The 15,223-nt window shown below is 43.1% G+C and overlaps 2 protein-coding genes across 3 annotated transcripts in view; both read left to right on the forward strand.

Moving 5' to 3' along the window:
- LOC311104776 (cAMP-dependent protein kinase catalytic subunit alpha-like) overlaps nt 1-7,554 on the forward strand; it is a 28,692-nt gene extending 21,138 nt beyond the window's left edge. For both annotated transcript variants that reach the window (XM_084146689.1, XM_084146688.1), the window contains exons 9-10: nt 3,783-3,947; nt 4,301-7,554. In XM_084146689.1, the coding sequence (XP_084002815.1) occupies nt 3,783-3,947; nt 4,301-4,426 (291 nt within the window). In that variant the 3' untranslated portion in view covers nt 4,427-7,554. The remainder of the gene's footprint in view (nt 1-3,782; nt 3,948-4,300) is intronic.
- Nucleotides 7,555-8,165: 611 nt separating this feature from the next.
- On the forward strand, nt 8,166-15,013 carry LOC311148290 (sterile alpha motif domain-containing protein 1-like). The gene is made up of 6 exons (XM_084185204.1): nt 8,166-8,630; nt 10,805-11,168; nt 11,680-11,877; nt 12,011-12,095; nt 12,481-12,595; nt 13,238-15,013. Exons 1-6 carry the CDS (start codon nt 8,277-8,279, stop codon nt 13,385-13,387), a joined length of 1,266 nt encoding a protein of 421 aa, XP_084041330.1. The 5' UTR covers nt 8,166-8,276; the 3' UTR covers nt 13,388-15,013.
- The last annotated feature ends 210 nt before the right edge of the window (nt 15,014-15,223 follow it).

The following is a 15,223-nucleotide window of genomic DNA, read 5'->3' on the forward strand; positions in this document are numbered from 1 at the left end:
GACGCATAAGTTGAAACGTCAAGACTGGGCCAAGAAATATCTGAAGACTGATTTTTCAAAGGTTTTATGGACTAATGAGATGAGAGTGACTCTTGACTGACCAGATGGATGGGCCCGTGGCTGGATCAGTAACGGGCACGGAGCTCCACTTCGACTCAGACGCCAGCAAGGTGGAGGTGGGGTACTGGTATGGGCTGGTATTATTAAAGATGAGCTAGTTGGACCTTTTCGGGTTGAAGATGGACTCAAACTCAACTCCCAAACCTACTGCCAGTTTTTAGAAGACACTTTCTTCAAGCAGTGGTACAGGAAAAAGTCTGCATCTTTCAAGAAGACCATGATTTTTATGCAGGACAATGCTCCATCGCATGCATCGAAGTACTCCACTGCGTGGCTAGCCAGTAAAGGCCGTAAAGATGAAAGAATAATGACATGGCCCCCTTCCTCACCTGACCTAAACCCTATTGAGAACTTGTGGTCCCTTCTTAAACGGTCGATTTACGGTGAAGGAAAACAGTACACCTCTCTGACCAGTGTCTGGGAGGCTGTGGTTGCTGCTGCACAAAAAGTTGATCGTCAACAGATCAAGAAACTGACAGACTCCATGGATGGAAGGCTTATGACTGTTATTGAAAAGAAGGGTGGCCATATTGGTCACAGATTTTTTTATTTTTTTGAAATGTCAGAAATGTTTTTGTAAATTTTGAGTTGTTTGTTTATTATTCTCACTTTAACTGATGAAAAATAAACAAATGAGATGGGGAACTTTTCGTTTTTCATTTAGTTGCATAATAATTGTGCACACTAATAGTTGCCCAATAATTGTGCACACATAGATATTCTCCAAAGAAAGCCAAAACCTCACTTTTACTTTCTTAAATATTCAGGTTTGAGGTTTATTAACATTTTGGATTGACCGAGAGCACTGTAGTTGTTCAATAATACAATTAATCCTCAAACATACAACTTGCCTAATAATTGCACACAGTGTAAAAGGCTGTGCGTGATGACATAGTGCACATAATAACTTTTGAGGTCAATTCCCATGCACTGAATGAAAAATACAAGTTAAATGGGTTTACATCGCATTTTCAACTATACTGATGGTTTTGTCACAACTGTTGCGTTATATAGCAAATGTGCCCACTCTGGTCTTGGCACGTGCGCTCTAGCCAACAGCTTGCAGATTCAGTGCAGGGAGGCTACCTATATTATGAGATTATTAAGGATAAGAGCGATATTATTTGGGGGGTCAAACAGCAGCCAAGCACCGATCATCATGTCACCAGAATAAGACCCTCAGTATTTATTGGAAAGGTACATCAAGCTCATCACTTGAACTTTCACCACCCTGTGACGTTCATAACTTATTTAATCTGTAGCCTAATAAACTGCATGCATTCCGGAGTCGTAGTGGGAGGACCACACAACATATTATCGCGTGATTCCAAGTTTACTTCGGTATGATGGTCATTATATCAATATTTGCGCACAAAGGCATTTCCACCGCCATTTCTCACATAATTAATTTTAGAGACACAAAGATCCCACCATGTTGAACGAACAAATTGTCTGTCGGCATTTATAAAATTATACCAACATTTCCTGTTTCCATCAGCTCGGTTGTGACTTTTTTCATGTCAGGTAATTCATCTGCATTAAATGGTTGGATGGAAACCTAGTTATTGTCCTACTATGCCTTTCCTGCTTTTTTTGCTATATTCACATGAGCATTACCCTCTTCCGACCCCTGACCTTAGTGTCTTCATATACAGCACTTTGTTAGGTCAGGAGAAGTGAGCTAGAATTCTGCCTATTTTCCTTTCCCCTCTACATACAGTGGGGGAAAAAAGTATTTAGTCAGCCACCAATTGTGCAAGTTCTCCCACTTAAAAAGATGAGAGAGGCCTGTCATTTTCATCATAGGTACACGTCAACTATGACAGACAAATTGAGAAAAAAAAATCCAGAAAATCACATTGTAGGATTTTTAATGAATTTATTTGCAAATTATGGTGGAAAATAAGTATTTGGTCACCTACAAACAAGCAAGATTTCTGGCTCTCACAGACCTGTAACTTCTTCTTTAAGAGGCTCCTCTGTCCTCCACTCGTTACCTGTATTAATGGCACCTGTTTGAACTTGTTATCAGTATAAAAGACACCTGTTCACAACCTCAAACAGTCACACTCCAAACTCCACTATGGTCAAGACCAAAGAGCTGTCAAAGGACACCAGAAACAAAATTGTAGACCTGCACCAGGCTGGGAAGACTGAATCTGCAATAGGTAAGCAGCTTGGTTTGAAGAAATCAACTGTGGGAGCAATTATTAGGAAATGAAGACATACAAGACCACTGATAATCTCCCTCGATCTGGGGCTCCACGCAAGATCTCACCCCGTGGGGTCAAAATGATCACAAGAACGGTGAGCAAAAATCCCAGAACCACACGGGGGGACCTAGTGAATGACCTGCAGAGAGCTGGGACCAAAGTAACAAAGCCTACCATCAGTAACACACTACTCCGCCAGGGACTCAAATCCTGCATTGCCAGACGTGTCCCCCTGCTTAAGCCAGTACATGTCCAGGCCCGTCTGAAGTTTGCTAGAGTGCATTTGGATGATCCAGAAGAGGATTGGGAGAATGTCATATGGTCAGATGAAACCAAAATATAACTTTTTGGTAAAAACTCAACTCATCGTGTTTGGAGGACAAAGAATGCTGAGTTGCATCCAAAGAACACCATACCTACTGTGAAGCATGGGGGTGGAAACTTCATGCTTTGGGGCTGTTTTTCTGCAAAGGGACCAGGACGACTGATCCGTGTAAAGGAAAGAATGAATGAGGCCATGTATCGTGAGATTTTGAGTGAAAACCTCCTTCCATCAGCAAGGGCATTGAAGATGAAACGTGGCTGGGTCTTTTAGCATGACAATGATCCCAAACACACCTCCCGGGCAACGAAGGAGTGGCTTCGTAAGAAGCATTTCAAGGTCCTGGAGTGGCCTAGCCAGTCTCCAGATCTCAACCCCATAGAAAATCTTTGGAGGGAGTTGAAAGTCTGTGTTGCCCAGCGACAGCCCCAAAACATCACTGCTCTAGAGGAGATCTGCATGGAGGAATGGGCCAAAATACCAGCAACAGTGTGTGAAAACCTTGTGAAGACTTACAGAAAACGTTTGACCTGTGTCATTGCCAACAAGGGGTATATAACAAAGTATTGAGAAACTTTTGTTATTGACCAAATACTTATTTTCCACCATAATTTGCAAATAAATTCATTAAAAATCCTACAATGTGATTTTCTGGATTATTTTTTCTCAATTTGTCTGTCATAGTTGACGTGTACCTATGATGAAAATTACAGGCCTCTCTCATCTTTTTAAGTGGGAGAACTTGCACAATTGGTGGCTGACTAAATACTTTTTTTCCCCACTGTAGATTATCATGACCACAGCCCTACTGGAAATATATTGTTGTGTCCACTTGACCCACTGACCTCTCTCTGCAGTGAGCCACACACCTGCTGAAGAAGTTGCTCCTAGGCTCAGATCTAGGATCATCTTATCTAGCCCCAATCTTAACCTTAAACATTAGGGGGGAAAGACTAAACAGGCCCTGTCAGAGTCTATGGGCAATCTCTGATCTTCTGTCCCTGAGTCATGTTTATTAGGGAAGATTAGCGTTTCTGAAAGGGACATTTTTAGATAGTTCCTCCCTCTTTTACTTTGTTTCGGAAAGTTTTCTACTGAACACAACCCTGACGTGTCTCTGTCCCCAGGTGCGCTTTCCCTCCCACTTCAGCTCGGACCTGAAGGACCTGCTGAGGAACCTGCTCCAGGTGGACCTGACCAAGCGCTTCGGCAACCTGCGGAACGGAGTCAATGACATCAAGGGCCACAAGTGGTTCGCCACCACTGACTGGATCGCCATTTACCAGAGGAAGGTGAGAAGGCCTGCTTCCATGGCCCTTCTATTGTTCACTGTATAGCCACCGGAGAGAGGCAGGTTTGGTTGAGACAGAGGGAGATTGGGGGGGTTGGGAGAAGGCAGGATGTCTTAAGGGGTATGATTCAGAGCTGATGTCATTTGGCTTGGTCTTGTTTGGAGACATGTTACACATGCATTACTCACATAGTCTTACACAGAGCTGGAATGTTCTCCACTTGACTAATAACATGTCCGTAACCAGTGAATGACCAATGACTGTCAGACATTATATGTCAACAACTGAGGAGGAATGATACTGTGAGAGCTACAGTAGAAAGAATCTGAGTATTCTCTGTGTTGTGTTTTCAGGTGGAGGCACCGTTTATTCCCAAGTGCAAAGGCCCCGGTGACACCAGCAACTTTGACGACTATGAGGAAGAGGAAATCCGAGTCTCCTTCACAGAGAAATGTGGCAAGGAGTTTGCCGAGTTCTAGGCCCAACCAGGAGTAGCGGAAAGAGACAGGGATGTAGAGAGAAAAGGTGGGAACAGAAGGAACTGGGAGGAGAGGTGATTAGCTGGACTGCTAACTTGCATTTTGTAATTACGACATCAACAATGTAACCCACCCACCCCCCAAATGAAGAGAGAGTGAAAAAGGAGAGAAAAGACCTGAAAGAGCCAGCAGTGTTGCCTTTTCTGATTGTTTCTCACCTTGTTACTTATCCATGTCCTGTTTTCCCTCTTGTGTTTGTGGCAGGGGTAGAAGGGGCAGGGGCTGCACACTTTTGAGTCATTGCAGGCAGGTTGAGGTATTGATGTTCTGTTCTGGTACTGAATCTAGGCTCCTCCTGAGTGGGTCCTCTCTACAAGCTTCTCAATGAACGAGGGAATCTCATTATTGTTTTGTAATTGTCCACCCACTCCTATCTTTTTACTCCAGTTCCCCCCCTCTGTCTCTGTCCTGAATCTGTCCAAGCAATACCAAGTCCAACAGATGTGCCTATCATAATGCCAATTGGTTGCAAAACCGTGTCGAAAGCATTGGTGCAGAGCTTTGGCTAGTGGTGACATCAACCCTTGTGCCCTTTCTAGTTGAAAGCTTGACACTCTCTGCACATGCCTTCTGTCCGCTCGTTGTGGCATGATTATTGGGTTCAGAGGATTCTCTCATCGCTTGCAGTTCAGGCAGTGCTGACCACTTTTGATCAGAGAAACAACGATTTGTCTCTTTTCATTTAGGTCTTGCTACTTTATTTTTCGGGACCTGTGAAACAATTGTGTACATGAGCATTTCTAATGTTAATTAAATCTGTCTTTTCCTCTTCAACTGAATTTATTAGAGCGTTTTAAAACCATTTTGAGGATCATTGTGTCCTCTCAAGTCAATCTCTGTGCTTGTGTGTTAGTGTTCAAGGGTGGGTTAAAAAGCAGTGATTTGGCAGTGACTAACATAATGATCACACACTCCTCTCTGACTTGTTTATTTAATTCATAGCACATTTATACATGTATGTTGATATATTATTATAGAAAAACGTGAATATCCATCTTTTTTCCAAAGTTGTCTCTTAGCTGTGAAACCGAAATGAAGATTTCAGAAATAAACAAGTATGAATTCTGCCAAATTCGCAAAAGTAAGGACATTGCTTACGCAAACATGTATGTCAGTTAACTATGAAGGTGGTGGTTTTTAATACGCAGGAAAAAGTAGCAAAATGTTTCAGCAAAATGATGCATGTTATTTTTGTACAATATCACTTTTAAAAGAAAGATGTGAAAGGATGTAAAGCTCTGGTCGTGGTGAGGTACCTGAGATTGTTCAAACTGACTCTCACCTGCCCCTTTTGTAGGATGGATCAAGGCCCACTTTTTATCTGCCAGAAATCATGTCATTTCATTCAGTGTTCAGTTAGAGGTGAACGGTTAATGCTGATTTAATCATGTTAATTCACTAGCGCTGTTCAACTTTCTGCTGGCCTTTTTACTCTTAAATCATCATCTTCAAAAGGACACTCAGTCACCATGTGACTGTTGGAAGTCAGGATGAGAATTTGTGAAAATATTTTCCTTTTCCTCATGAGAAATGTATGTAACAATCTGATTTATGGATTTTGAAAAGCTATCGTGTGATTTTTATTTGATTTGCAATGTCGTCTTTTTGGATGCAAGACAATCGCAGCCCAAATCTCACCAATGGCTGGTGTGTAGACAGAGGTGCGATGACCCAACCCATTGACATGGTTTAGTTGATTTTCAACCATGCTTTGTTTTCCCCACAAGCTTTTATTTGGGGTAATAAGGTTATATTCATTTCCTATGTAAACACAATGTTGACAGTGATTCGGACCCCCACCAGCCTTTATCAGGCACCACACATTGTGCACCTCCTGAAAATGCATTTCTTGTATTTGATAATATACAGTATTTGTCATTCATTCAGTTTTGTCATTAAGTCTATTGTAGTATGGCTTATTTCTACCAAATGTTCACAAATCACATTTTTGAAAATGATTATTTGGCAGTCTAGAGGTTACATCTGGAGCAGTCTGGTAAGAAGGCTACTTTACAGGGGGGGAAATAAGTGTATTGAGTGGAGATAGACTTCCAAACTTGTGCTCTTTGAAGAAGAAATGTTATGTATTTTCAGAAATCACGGTTCTCTGAATTGTTTTTTTCTTGCATGTGACGAAACAACTGAAATGCAAGATGTCCCAGACCTATGACATGTTTTAATGACTTTGAGATCTGCAACCATTCATTTACCACAAACAACTGATATTTTGCTTGTTTCATTGTTGTGCATCCCTCTGGTCTTTCTAAGCATCATTAGTAGTAATGGAGGGTCAGTGCCAGCTACAGGTATTCAGTCACCTCCACTGCCTTGCTAGAATCCTTCGAAGCACACCTCACTTCTCGAATCATGTCATATATATATTTTTTAAAGAAATTTGATAATGTTAGCCTAAGTTGTGACTAGAAAATTGGTCAATTGATGGTCTTCAGATAAAGATTTTTACCCTTTGGTCCTGCAAACAGTTAAGGTTTTGTGCTGGAAAAGTCAAACTCAGTGATTAGTGGAGGGATGAGCTCCTCAATCCACTTATGACACTGATGACATGACAGCTTTTTTTTTTTTTTTTTTTTTTGGCTTTCCTGACCCATGACCTCATGTCTATGAAATGTTTTTTCCTGTTTCTACTGACCGCCTCTCCCACTCCCCCAGTCATCATTATAACCCTATCCATCATCAGCTTTTCTGTGCTCATCTTTTCACTCTGTTTGATGCCTTTGTTAGCATTCTAGTTTTACATACACTTCATATTGAACGTCTCCATTTTTTACATCATGGAGAAAACGTTGCTTTACTTTTCATATTTTCTAAGTGTATTTTCAACAACAACAAAACATTTGAATCTTTTTCCTTCCCGATCTGGGTAGGGTGATGGTGTAGTGTATTGTACCCCCCTGGGAAACAATACTGTATATCTCTGCCTTTGACAGTCTTAATGATCTTACCTTCTGGAGAACTTGACGGATACCCTTAGGACACAACGAGTATGTTAAAAAAAATAGTAATATTTTGCAAGATGTATCATTCCAATAAAGTTTTACTTGTTAAAATTAAAATTGTATCAGTACATTTTGTAGATTATACAGACTGTTTTGCTAACAGAAAATGTGTATGTTGGCAGAAGATGTATTGCTGTTTGCACAGTACATTTGGTTGTTTTTGGTTTCAACCTGTGTGTGTGGGCCTACATCTCGTATACAAATATGTATGTCAATCTGTCTATTCCTCAGGGGCCTTCCAGATGAGTGTTCAGCCTCTGGCCATCGATCCAGAAAAGGTTGGATGAAGATGGAGGAGAATACCTTCACTGATAAGATGGCTCCTGGCTATATGTCTGGTCTGGAGCCAGCCATCCCCATGGTAATAACAGCAGGTCCTCCTTATCCATCTGCATCTTGTAGGCCTACTACCGTGCTATCGTAGACAATATCAAAAAAAGTGCTTTATCCTTCCAGACTCGCCCATTTTATATTATACGAGACGTATACTTTTTTTTACCCCAATTTATTATAAAAAGTATTAAATGTTTTGTTTTTGTTTTTCAAGTGATTATAAATTAACACTTGCGCGCCTCGTTAGTCCTAACTTCGAAATACCACCTTAAATATCTCCTGTAGAGCTTGATTCTATCTCAAGTGGGTCACCTTAAAAGCGCACAACAACGCAAGCGTACAGCGAGGTTTCAATTTTTTCTCAAGCTGGACTCGAGCCGCGGATCGCAACAAGGTTGACGCACTGGGGCAAAACCGAACGAACGACCCCAACCAGGAGAATGTCTGAACCCGTTTACCGCGATTGGATTTTGGACACTATTGACTCACTGCGGTCGCGAAAAGCCAGACCAGACCTTGAAAGAATTTGTCGAATGGTCCGGAGACGACATGGATCGGCGCCAGAACGAACCAGCGAGGAACTCGAGAAACTGATCCAAGAGCAAACAGTCTTGAAAGTTAACTACAAGGGCTCGATTTCGTATCGAAATGCAGCCAAAGTAGTCAGAAGAAGCAGGAAAAAGGATGATCACACGACCAAAATAACTGCGGTGGAAGAAGCTAACCACTCCGATTTGAGCAACGGGGACAGCGCACTCGGTCCCATTGACCAGGATGAGACCGAGAATTTGGAGGTAACGCAAGGCAGCCTGTTTCAGTGACCCCGTGCCGTGACACACCGTCCATCTTCCCCAGAGAAGATAACAGACCCACGTCCTCACTATTATACTGAGTAGACAGGCATATGGTGTAGCTAGGAAAATGGTGTTGTAAAGCGGGATTCTCTATTCAGGGAGGGGTGGCGTGATGAATGCAAGTGCACCGAAACAAACTGCCGCAGACGGGGAGCGGCTGTAGCTACCTCGCGCGACCGAGGTGAAAAATAGCCTACCAATAACAATGGAAGCTGCGCTTGCAGTAATAATACAAAAAAGAGGTTGTGTGTAGAAGTGAGTTTGTCTGGGCGCTAAAGCTGTAGAGCAAACAACGACAAAAAAAAACTTGCACGATTAACAGCATTAGCAACAACCACAGCCTACCAGCGGAAGGCTCTTTTCAAGCACAAACTCGGCTTTGCAGTGAAGGGGGGCCGAAGCGAAAGTCACATACCTCGGATGTGCGTGACCGAATGGGGGACCGTGTGCTCGGGGTATTTCACGAAGGGGGTGACAGTCGATGTATTCATAAGTAACACGCTGCTAGATATGAAGCCGCGAGTTTAATGGGTTTCGCGAGCGTCTGTCGCAGGAAAAAATTACCCAAAGTCAAAGTAGCCCTACTGAAGGTATTGCTGCTATATCGGGAGCTTCGTGGCTAGAATCGGCCACACCAGACTAGATTCAGGAGCGCTCTATCTGACTGAAGTGGGAAGTCTTTCGCGCGACTCCTCCATTGCGCACTTTTACATTAAAATGGGAGAAAATGGTGACGTTGTCCACGCTCTGTTCCTGTAGTTTATTATATATCCACAAGAAAAAGTAGCAGATTGCGTCAAGTATAATTTTTTGGCCCAATATATATATAATTAAAACGATTATTGACAGATCCAAATATCCTATTCTGCATATCCAAATAATGGATCTCATTATTAAGCGTCAAAATATTTTAATGGGAGTTAGGCCTATTCTTCAATTAAAGTTATTTTATAATGTCTGACTCAAGCGCCTCTGAGGTGCGGGGCGGCCTCTGCTGAGTTGAGCGCTCGTACTCGCGCCTCCGCTAGTTGTAGCTTTGGACACGCACACAGGCTGAATAAACTCATTTCTGCGCTTATATACAGTCATCGACGACCAAGCGAGTAAAATAAACCGTGTGCATATGTGAATAACACTTCTAAACTTATATGTGGCCCATATTAAGCTATATTGGAATGAGTAATTGTGGTTGGATACCGAACACAATGTGGACGAATAGCGCAGCTGTAGTTCCGAACGGAGTGAACATCCTGTGTGCTCTACGGGGACAAGGCCTCCAAAGGCAATTATTGTCGACAGCGGTCAAATGAAGACTGGTTATTGCGACGTCTGTATGAGCGTGGCTTTATGTCATGTCTCCTTCAATCAGGAGTCGACTCGCGCTAACGCACACCATGTGGGCTGAAACACATTTTCAACCCGCTGATTACAGTTTATGGCACGCTCGTGAGTTTCTCCTTTCTGGTGTAGGCCTAGCTGCGTTCAAAATGAATTAATGATTGTCTGACTGCTGCTCTAGCGAAAGGTCAGAAGAAAATGTGTAGGTATCATGGCGCAGTTTACATGATATTCATTGTAAATTAGATATTTTAAGTAAAGAATGCCAGAATACACTTCTATCCAATCATTAACTTACAGGACAAACGGGGGCCACTCTCTCCCCACTAGTCCCCTCCCCCTCCAGTGGCCTGCTGTCCCTTCCCCCTCCCTTGCCTGAGTAGGCTATGTTGCTTCTCCTGCTGTACTTATCACTACCAGCAGAGCTGTTGTTGGCTTAGTTGATCTAAACGGGTCAATATATTAGGGTTGTAGACTAGCCTATAGGCTGTTTTGCTGTCAATCATATTGACACTCCCACTTTATTGTTAATTTATGAGAAATGATCTGAATTAATATTCTCTGCCAGTATTGAGAAGATCAGTTGTCCTTCTGTTACACCCAAGAAAGTTATTAATACATTAAGCACCTGATTAATGTCAGTGATGTAGTAACCAACTGATCTTTCTTGTTCACAATATAAAGTGGGGTGGATCATTTTGGGGGAGTACGATTAGAATGTTCTAAACGGATAGTGAATCTGTTCAAATTCTTATGCTGCAATGGTTGTGTTCCAGGATGAGGTGCCAGTGTCAATGGAGACAGACAGCACCATGGAGGAGGAGGAGGAGGAGGAAGAGGAGGGGGCTGATGAAGATGGCCACGAGGGCTCCTCTCCCTCTCCTGGGGGTGAGAAAGCTGTGCAGGGGGGGTCTGGTGCTGCCCACCCCTACTCTGCCCCCTGCTCCCCCAGCGGCTCCCACCCTGGCCCAAGCCCAAGCCCTGTGTCTGACCACCCCTCTACCTGCAAGACTAGTAGGAGGTCCAGCTCTCTGTCCCCCTCTAGTCCCCTGGCCCTCAGGCAAAATGAGTGTGTGTGTGACTCTGCCTTCTGCCCTGCTGAGCATGGACCCTCAGGGATGCAGAGAAACACAGGAACTGGTTAGTATGCTGTATTAACAGATCATACTATGTGTACAAGTGTAGCCGATGTGGAATGGCTAGCTAGTTAGCTGTACGGCCCAGTGGTGACATCACCCGCTCTGAGACCTGGAAGTAGTCTAGTTGTTTCCCTTGCTCTGCACTGGCCATGGTGTCTGTGGAGCAATAGGTAACAGCTTTGTGAGTGCGCTGTGTTGTTGGGAACAGAAGATTGCTGGTTCAAGCCCAGTAAGGGACAGACAGAATCTACCATGTTACTCATGTTTTGGAGAAAACACTAACATTTAATTGTGCTTGCCGTAGTGTCTTAATGCTGGGTAGTGACTGAGTGTTTTAGGAGTAGGTTTGTATTGTAGCGACTAGCAATGAGTTACAGTACAGTGAGTGAGTAAGCATCCAATGCCAGGAGACAGTTTCAAGCTGATGTGTGTGTTTATGCCCATGTATGACTGGGCATCTCTTTCTCTCGCTCTCTCGCTCTCCCCCCCCCCCCCCCCCCCCCCCCCTTCAGGGGCTTTAAAGACGATAGTACAGCCATCGGGGACCTGTCCATGGGTTCAGAAGAGCTTGGTGAAGAGAGAGAGAGAGGATGGGGTGAGGATGGAGGAGAGTGGTCTCACTTCTGACCAACTGGTTCCTGACTGTGTGGATGAGACCATGAAGGGTTCTGACAGACGGCCAAAGACGTTGTCTTTTCCCTCTGACGACTGTGGGTTTTCTCTTCTGTTCTATGTCCATCTCTCATATTAGTTTCTCATATTTCTATTTTTCTCATGTGTTCCCAGTGAGGATGTTTAGGATATGAGAGACATTCTGTTTACCGGCCACTGTATCTATTATAGTTGCTAAATACAAGAAGGGGATGGACGTTGCCTCTTACGTGATGGCTCAAGACGATGTCAAGAACGATGTGAAAAACGGAGAAGTGTGAGTCTCTTAATGTATTTGACACCAGCTTGTACTCAGGGGACACTCACTGCATCCTTGCTAGAGCTTTGGTGCACTAAGTTAACCTATTACATGTTAGTTACATTGTTGTTAATCCTCCCACCCCAAAATACACCCCCACCCAGCTACATACACCTATCCCTTATCCCTCAACCACCACGCCTTAAGCCCACCTTTTCCTCCCCTTCTCCTCCGTCAACTCACTTCAATGTAGACATCATACAGACATAACCAAGGTACACCAACAGCCTCAAATAGCACACTGTACAAATCCCTTCAAACGAAACAACGTCAACAAAAGGACACATTTGTTGTGTTTTGTCTGCAGTGTCTCACGCTATCTCCCCCATCCTCTACCCCACAGCTCTGTGAAGAAGGAGACGACGAGGCAGAACTTATTGCTGTGGAGCGTGGCGGACGTGGCCACCTACTTCTCTGCTGCAGGCTTTCCAGAGCAGGCTGTAGCTTTCAGAACACAGGTAAGTGCAGTCCCTCAAACTGCCACACGGGGGCAGTATCTGTACACTCAGACAACCACTCAGACCGAATCCCTGTCCAGAGACAGCCTCTAGCTAGCCAGAGACAGCCCCCAGGCACTCCTGGAGATGTGAAAGTGTTGGGTATATTATAATCAATATGGTGAACAGTCCACGTCGCCCATCAGTAGACAAGGGGAAGATTTGACGTTATTGCATTGCAGTACCACCTATCCTATCCTTAGTAATCTGTATGAAGTGAAGGTCCTATGGGCTAGTGCAGTGACACTCTAATGGCAGCCTGTGGGGTGTCCACACAGACCCGTGGCCCCCGACCTCCTGTTGACTTCTAAAAATGGCCATTGTGTAAAATGCATTTGAGTATCCCTGGGCTGGTGGTTGTTTCTTGACCTGGGTAAATGGCTTGGGCAAATAGTAAGTTAAATGATATGAAAGCATACATGAAATATATACATGACATTTGCATTGCTTTCATTAGAATATATGAAAGTGCTCATCCATAAACCAAAGCAACAGATCCTGTACCCCCTAGACTAGGATGCATTTGCTTTGATGTAACTAGTTCACACCCCAATCCACATTTAGATGTTAGTTCAATCACTCCATCTGTTCTCCCCCCAACAGGAAATTGATGGAAAGTCCCTGCTCCTGATGCAGCGCAGTGATGTGTTGACTGGCCTGTCCATCAGACTTGGGCCCGCCCTAAAGATCTACGAGCGCCACGTGAAGGTGCTGCAGAGGACCCACTTCCTGGATGAGGAGGACGATCTCTGACCATGAGAGGGGGGAACAGAACAACACACTCCTCTGAGGAGCAGATGTATCTGTCTGTATTCATACAGTATACACACATACTGTGTTCACTGCATCTCTAGAACCTTCTGTAACGGTTCAAGGAGATTTGGGGAAAAGGACACTGTGGTAGTGACTTGGGCCTTGACAGTGATTATAAACGTGTACGTGGGCTTCCATACCACCTCTCTGTGGTACTGGGGATAAAGACTGCTGTCACCTGACCCATTCTGGTGGTATTGCTTTTATAGGATCTCCCTCTAAACTCATATAGGAATGTTAGGAACCTGCCTAAGGACGCTATAGAAGTCAAGGGCGGCAGGTAGCTTAGTGGTTAAGAGCGTTGTGCCAGTAACCGAAAGGTCGCTGGTTCTAATCCCCGAGCCGACTAGGTGAAAAATCTGTCGATGTACCCTTGAGCAAGGCACTTAACCCTAATTGCTCATGTAAGTCGCTCTGGATAAGAGCGTCTGCTAAATGACTAAAATGTAATGTAAAAAAAGTGGAGGACTGCCTGTTATGTAAGGGCGGGTCAGTGAGTGCAGCCAGTGAGAAATACTTTCTCTGGATTCCTCAGACTCTAGACTCTAGACTTGGCTACCACTGGAGCCTTCTTTAAAAGACTGGTTTCTGTGCTCTCTGAGTCAGTCTGACAAGAAAATAATATGTATCCTTTGTGTATCTGTTCTAGCAAACATGGTACTTACATTTCTTCATTGTTTACTCAGACAGTATTTTTTAAAAGACATATCAAATGTCATATGATATCCTCAGTTTAACTAGAAACTCAACTTTGTTTTTCTTTTATGATGACAATGTGAACTGATTTAATTTGAGAATGTACAGTATGAATTTGTTGATTCATCAAAGGTCAGTGATGTCAATCTCTCATTATACCAGCAAAGGAAACTAAGCTTAGTCTCCAGATGTTCTCATGGCTTCACCAGTACTGACCTAGGTTTTATTACTGTTATTAACTGTTTCACTAACATTTAGAAATACCAATATACAGTATGTAGTACCTGCTAAACTAAGGCAACATAATCTGTCATTTGTATGTTTGTATGCTTGCCTTTTACATTTCCTCATCCCCTCATTTATGGTCACTTCACTTCTAAACATTTTAGATTCATCTAATTTAATCTACTGTGGATGAACCTAGATTTAATCTACAAAATTAAAACAGTTTGAAGCAGAATTCTAGTTGAAATGGACTGGCAGACCAGAACCAATGTAGCTCAAGGCCCCAATGTTCCTGCCTGCTTCAGTTTGAGGAGAGAAAACAACTGAATGATGTTCTTTTTTTAAGGGAAAATTAACCAACCAAAAACTTTAGGAAGTGTCATTGTAGCACTAATACATTTTCTTTGTTTACAATCTCAACACAGTAACATACAATTCCCCATGACATGATGGACATCTTGATCAAATGCAACATTGTTATCTGAGAGGATTACAATGAGCTCTCTTCATTTTGCCTTGTGGCTTCTGCTTTTGAAACAACGTCACATTCCATATTTCCATCTGTCACGTGTTTGATGTCACACTGTTAATTGTTATGTTGGCCCTGTTTCCAGGGGGGAAAATAAAGTTGTCTTTTCAATATTTATTACCTCTGTGTATATAATAAGCGGTAAGATGAATATGTAAATGAATGATTGTTACTGTCTGAAACCCAACCATCACACAATGAGAATGCTGTTAGATGAAAATTAGTTTAAACAATGACACGTTAAATCTTGACACAAACGACAAGCTATAACATGCAACAAATAATACAAAATCCAACAGAACAGTTTAGCCGACAGTTAAGTCACT

The sequence above is a fragment of the Coregonus lavaretus genome (assembly GCF_964263955.1).
Source record: "Coregonus lavaretus genome assembly, chromosome: 2".
Lineage (NCBI taxonomy): Eukaryota > Metazoa > Chordata > Actinopteri > Salmoniformes > Salmonidae > Coregonus > Coregonus lavaretus.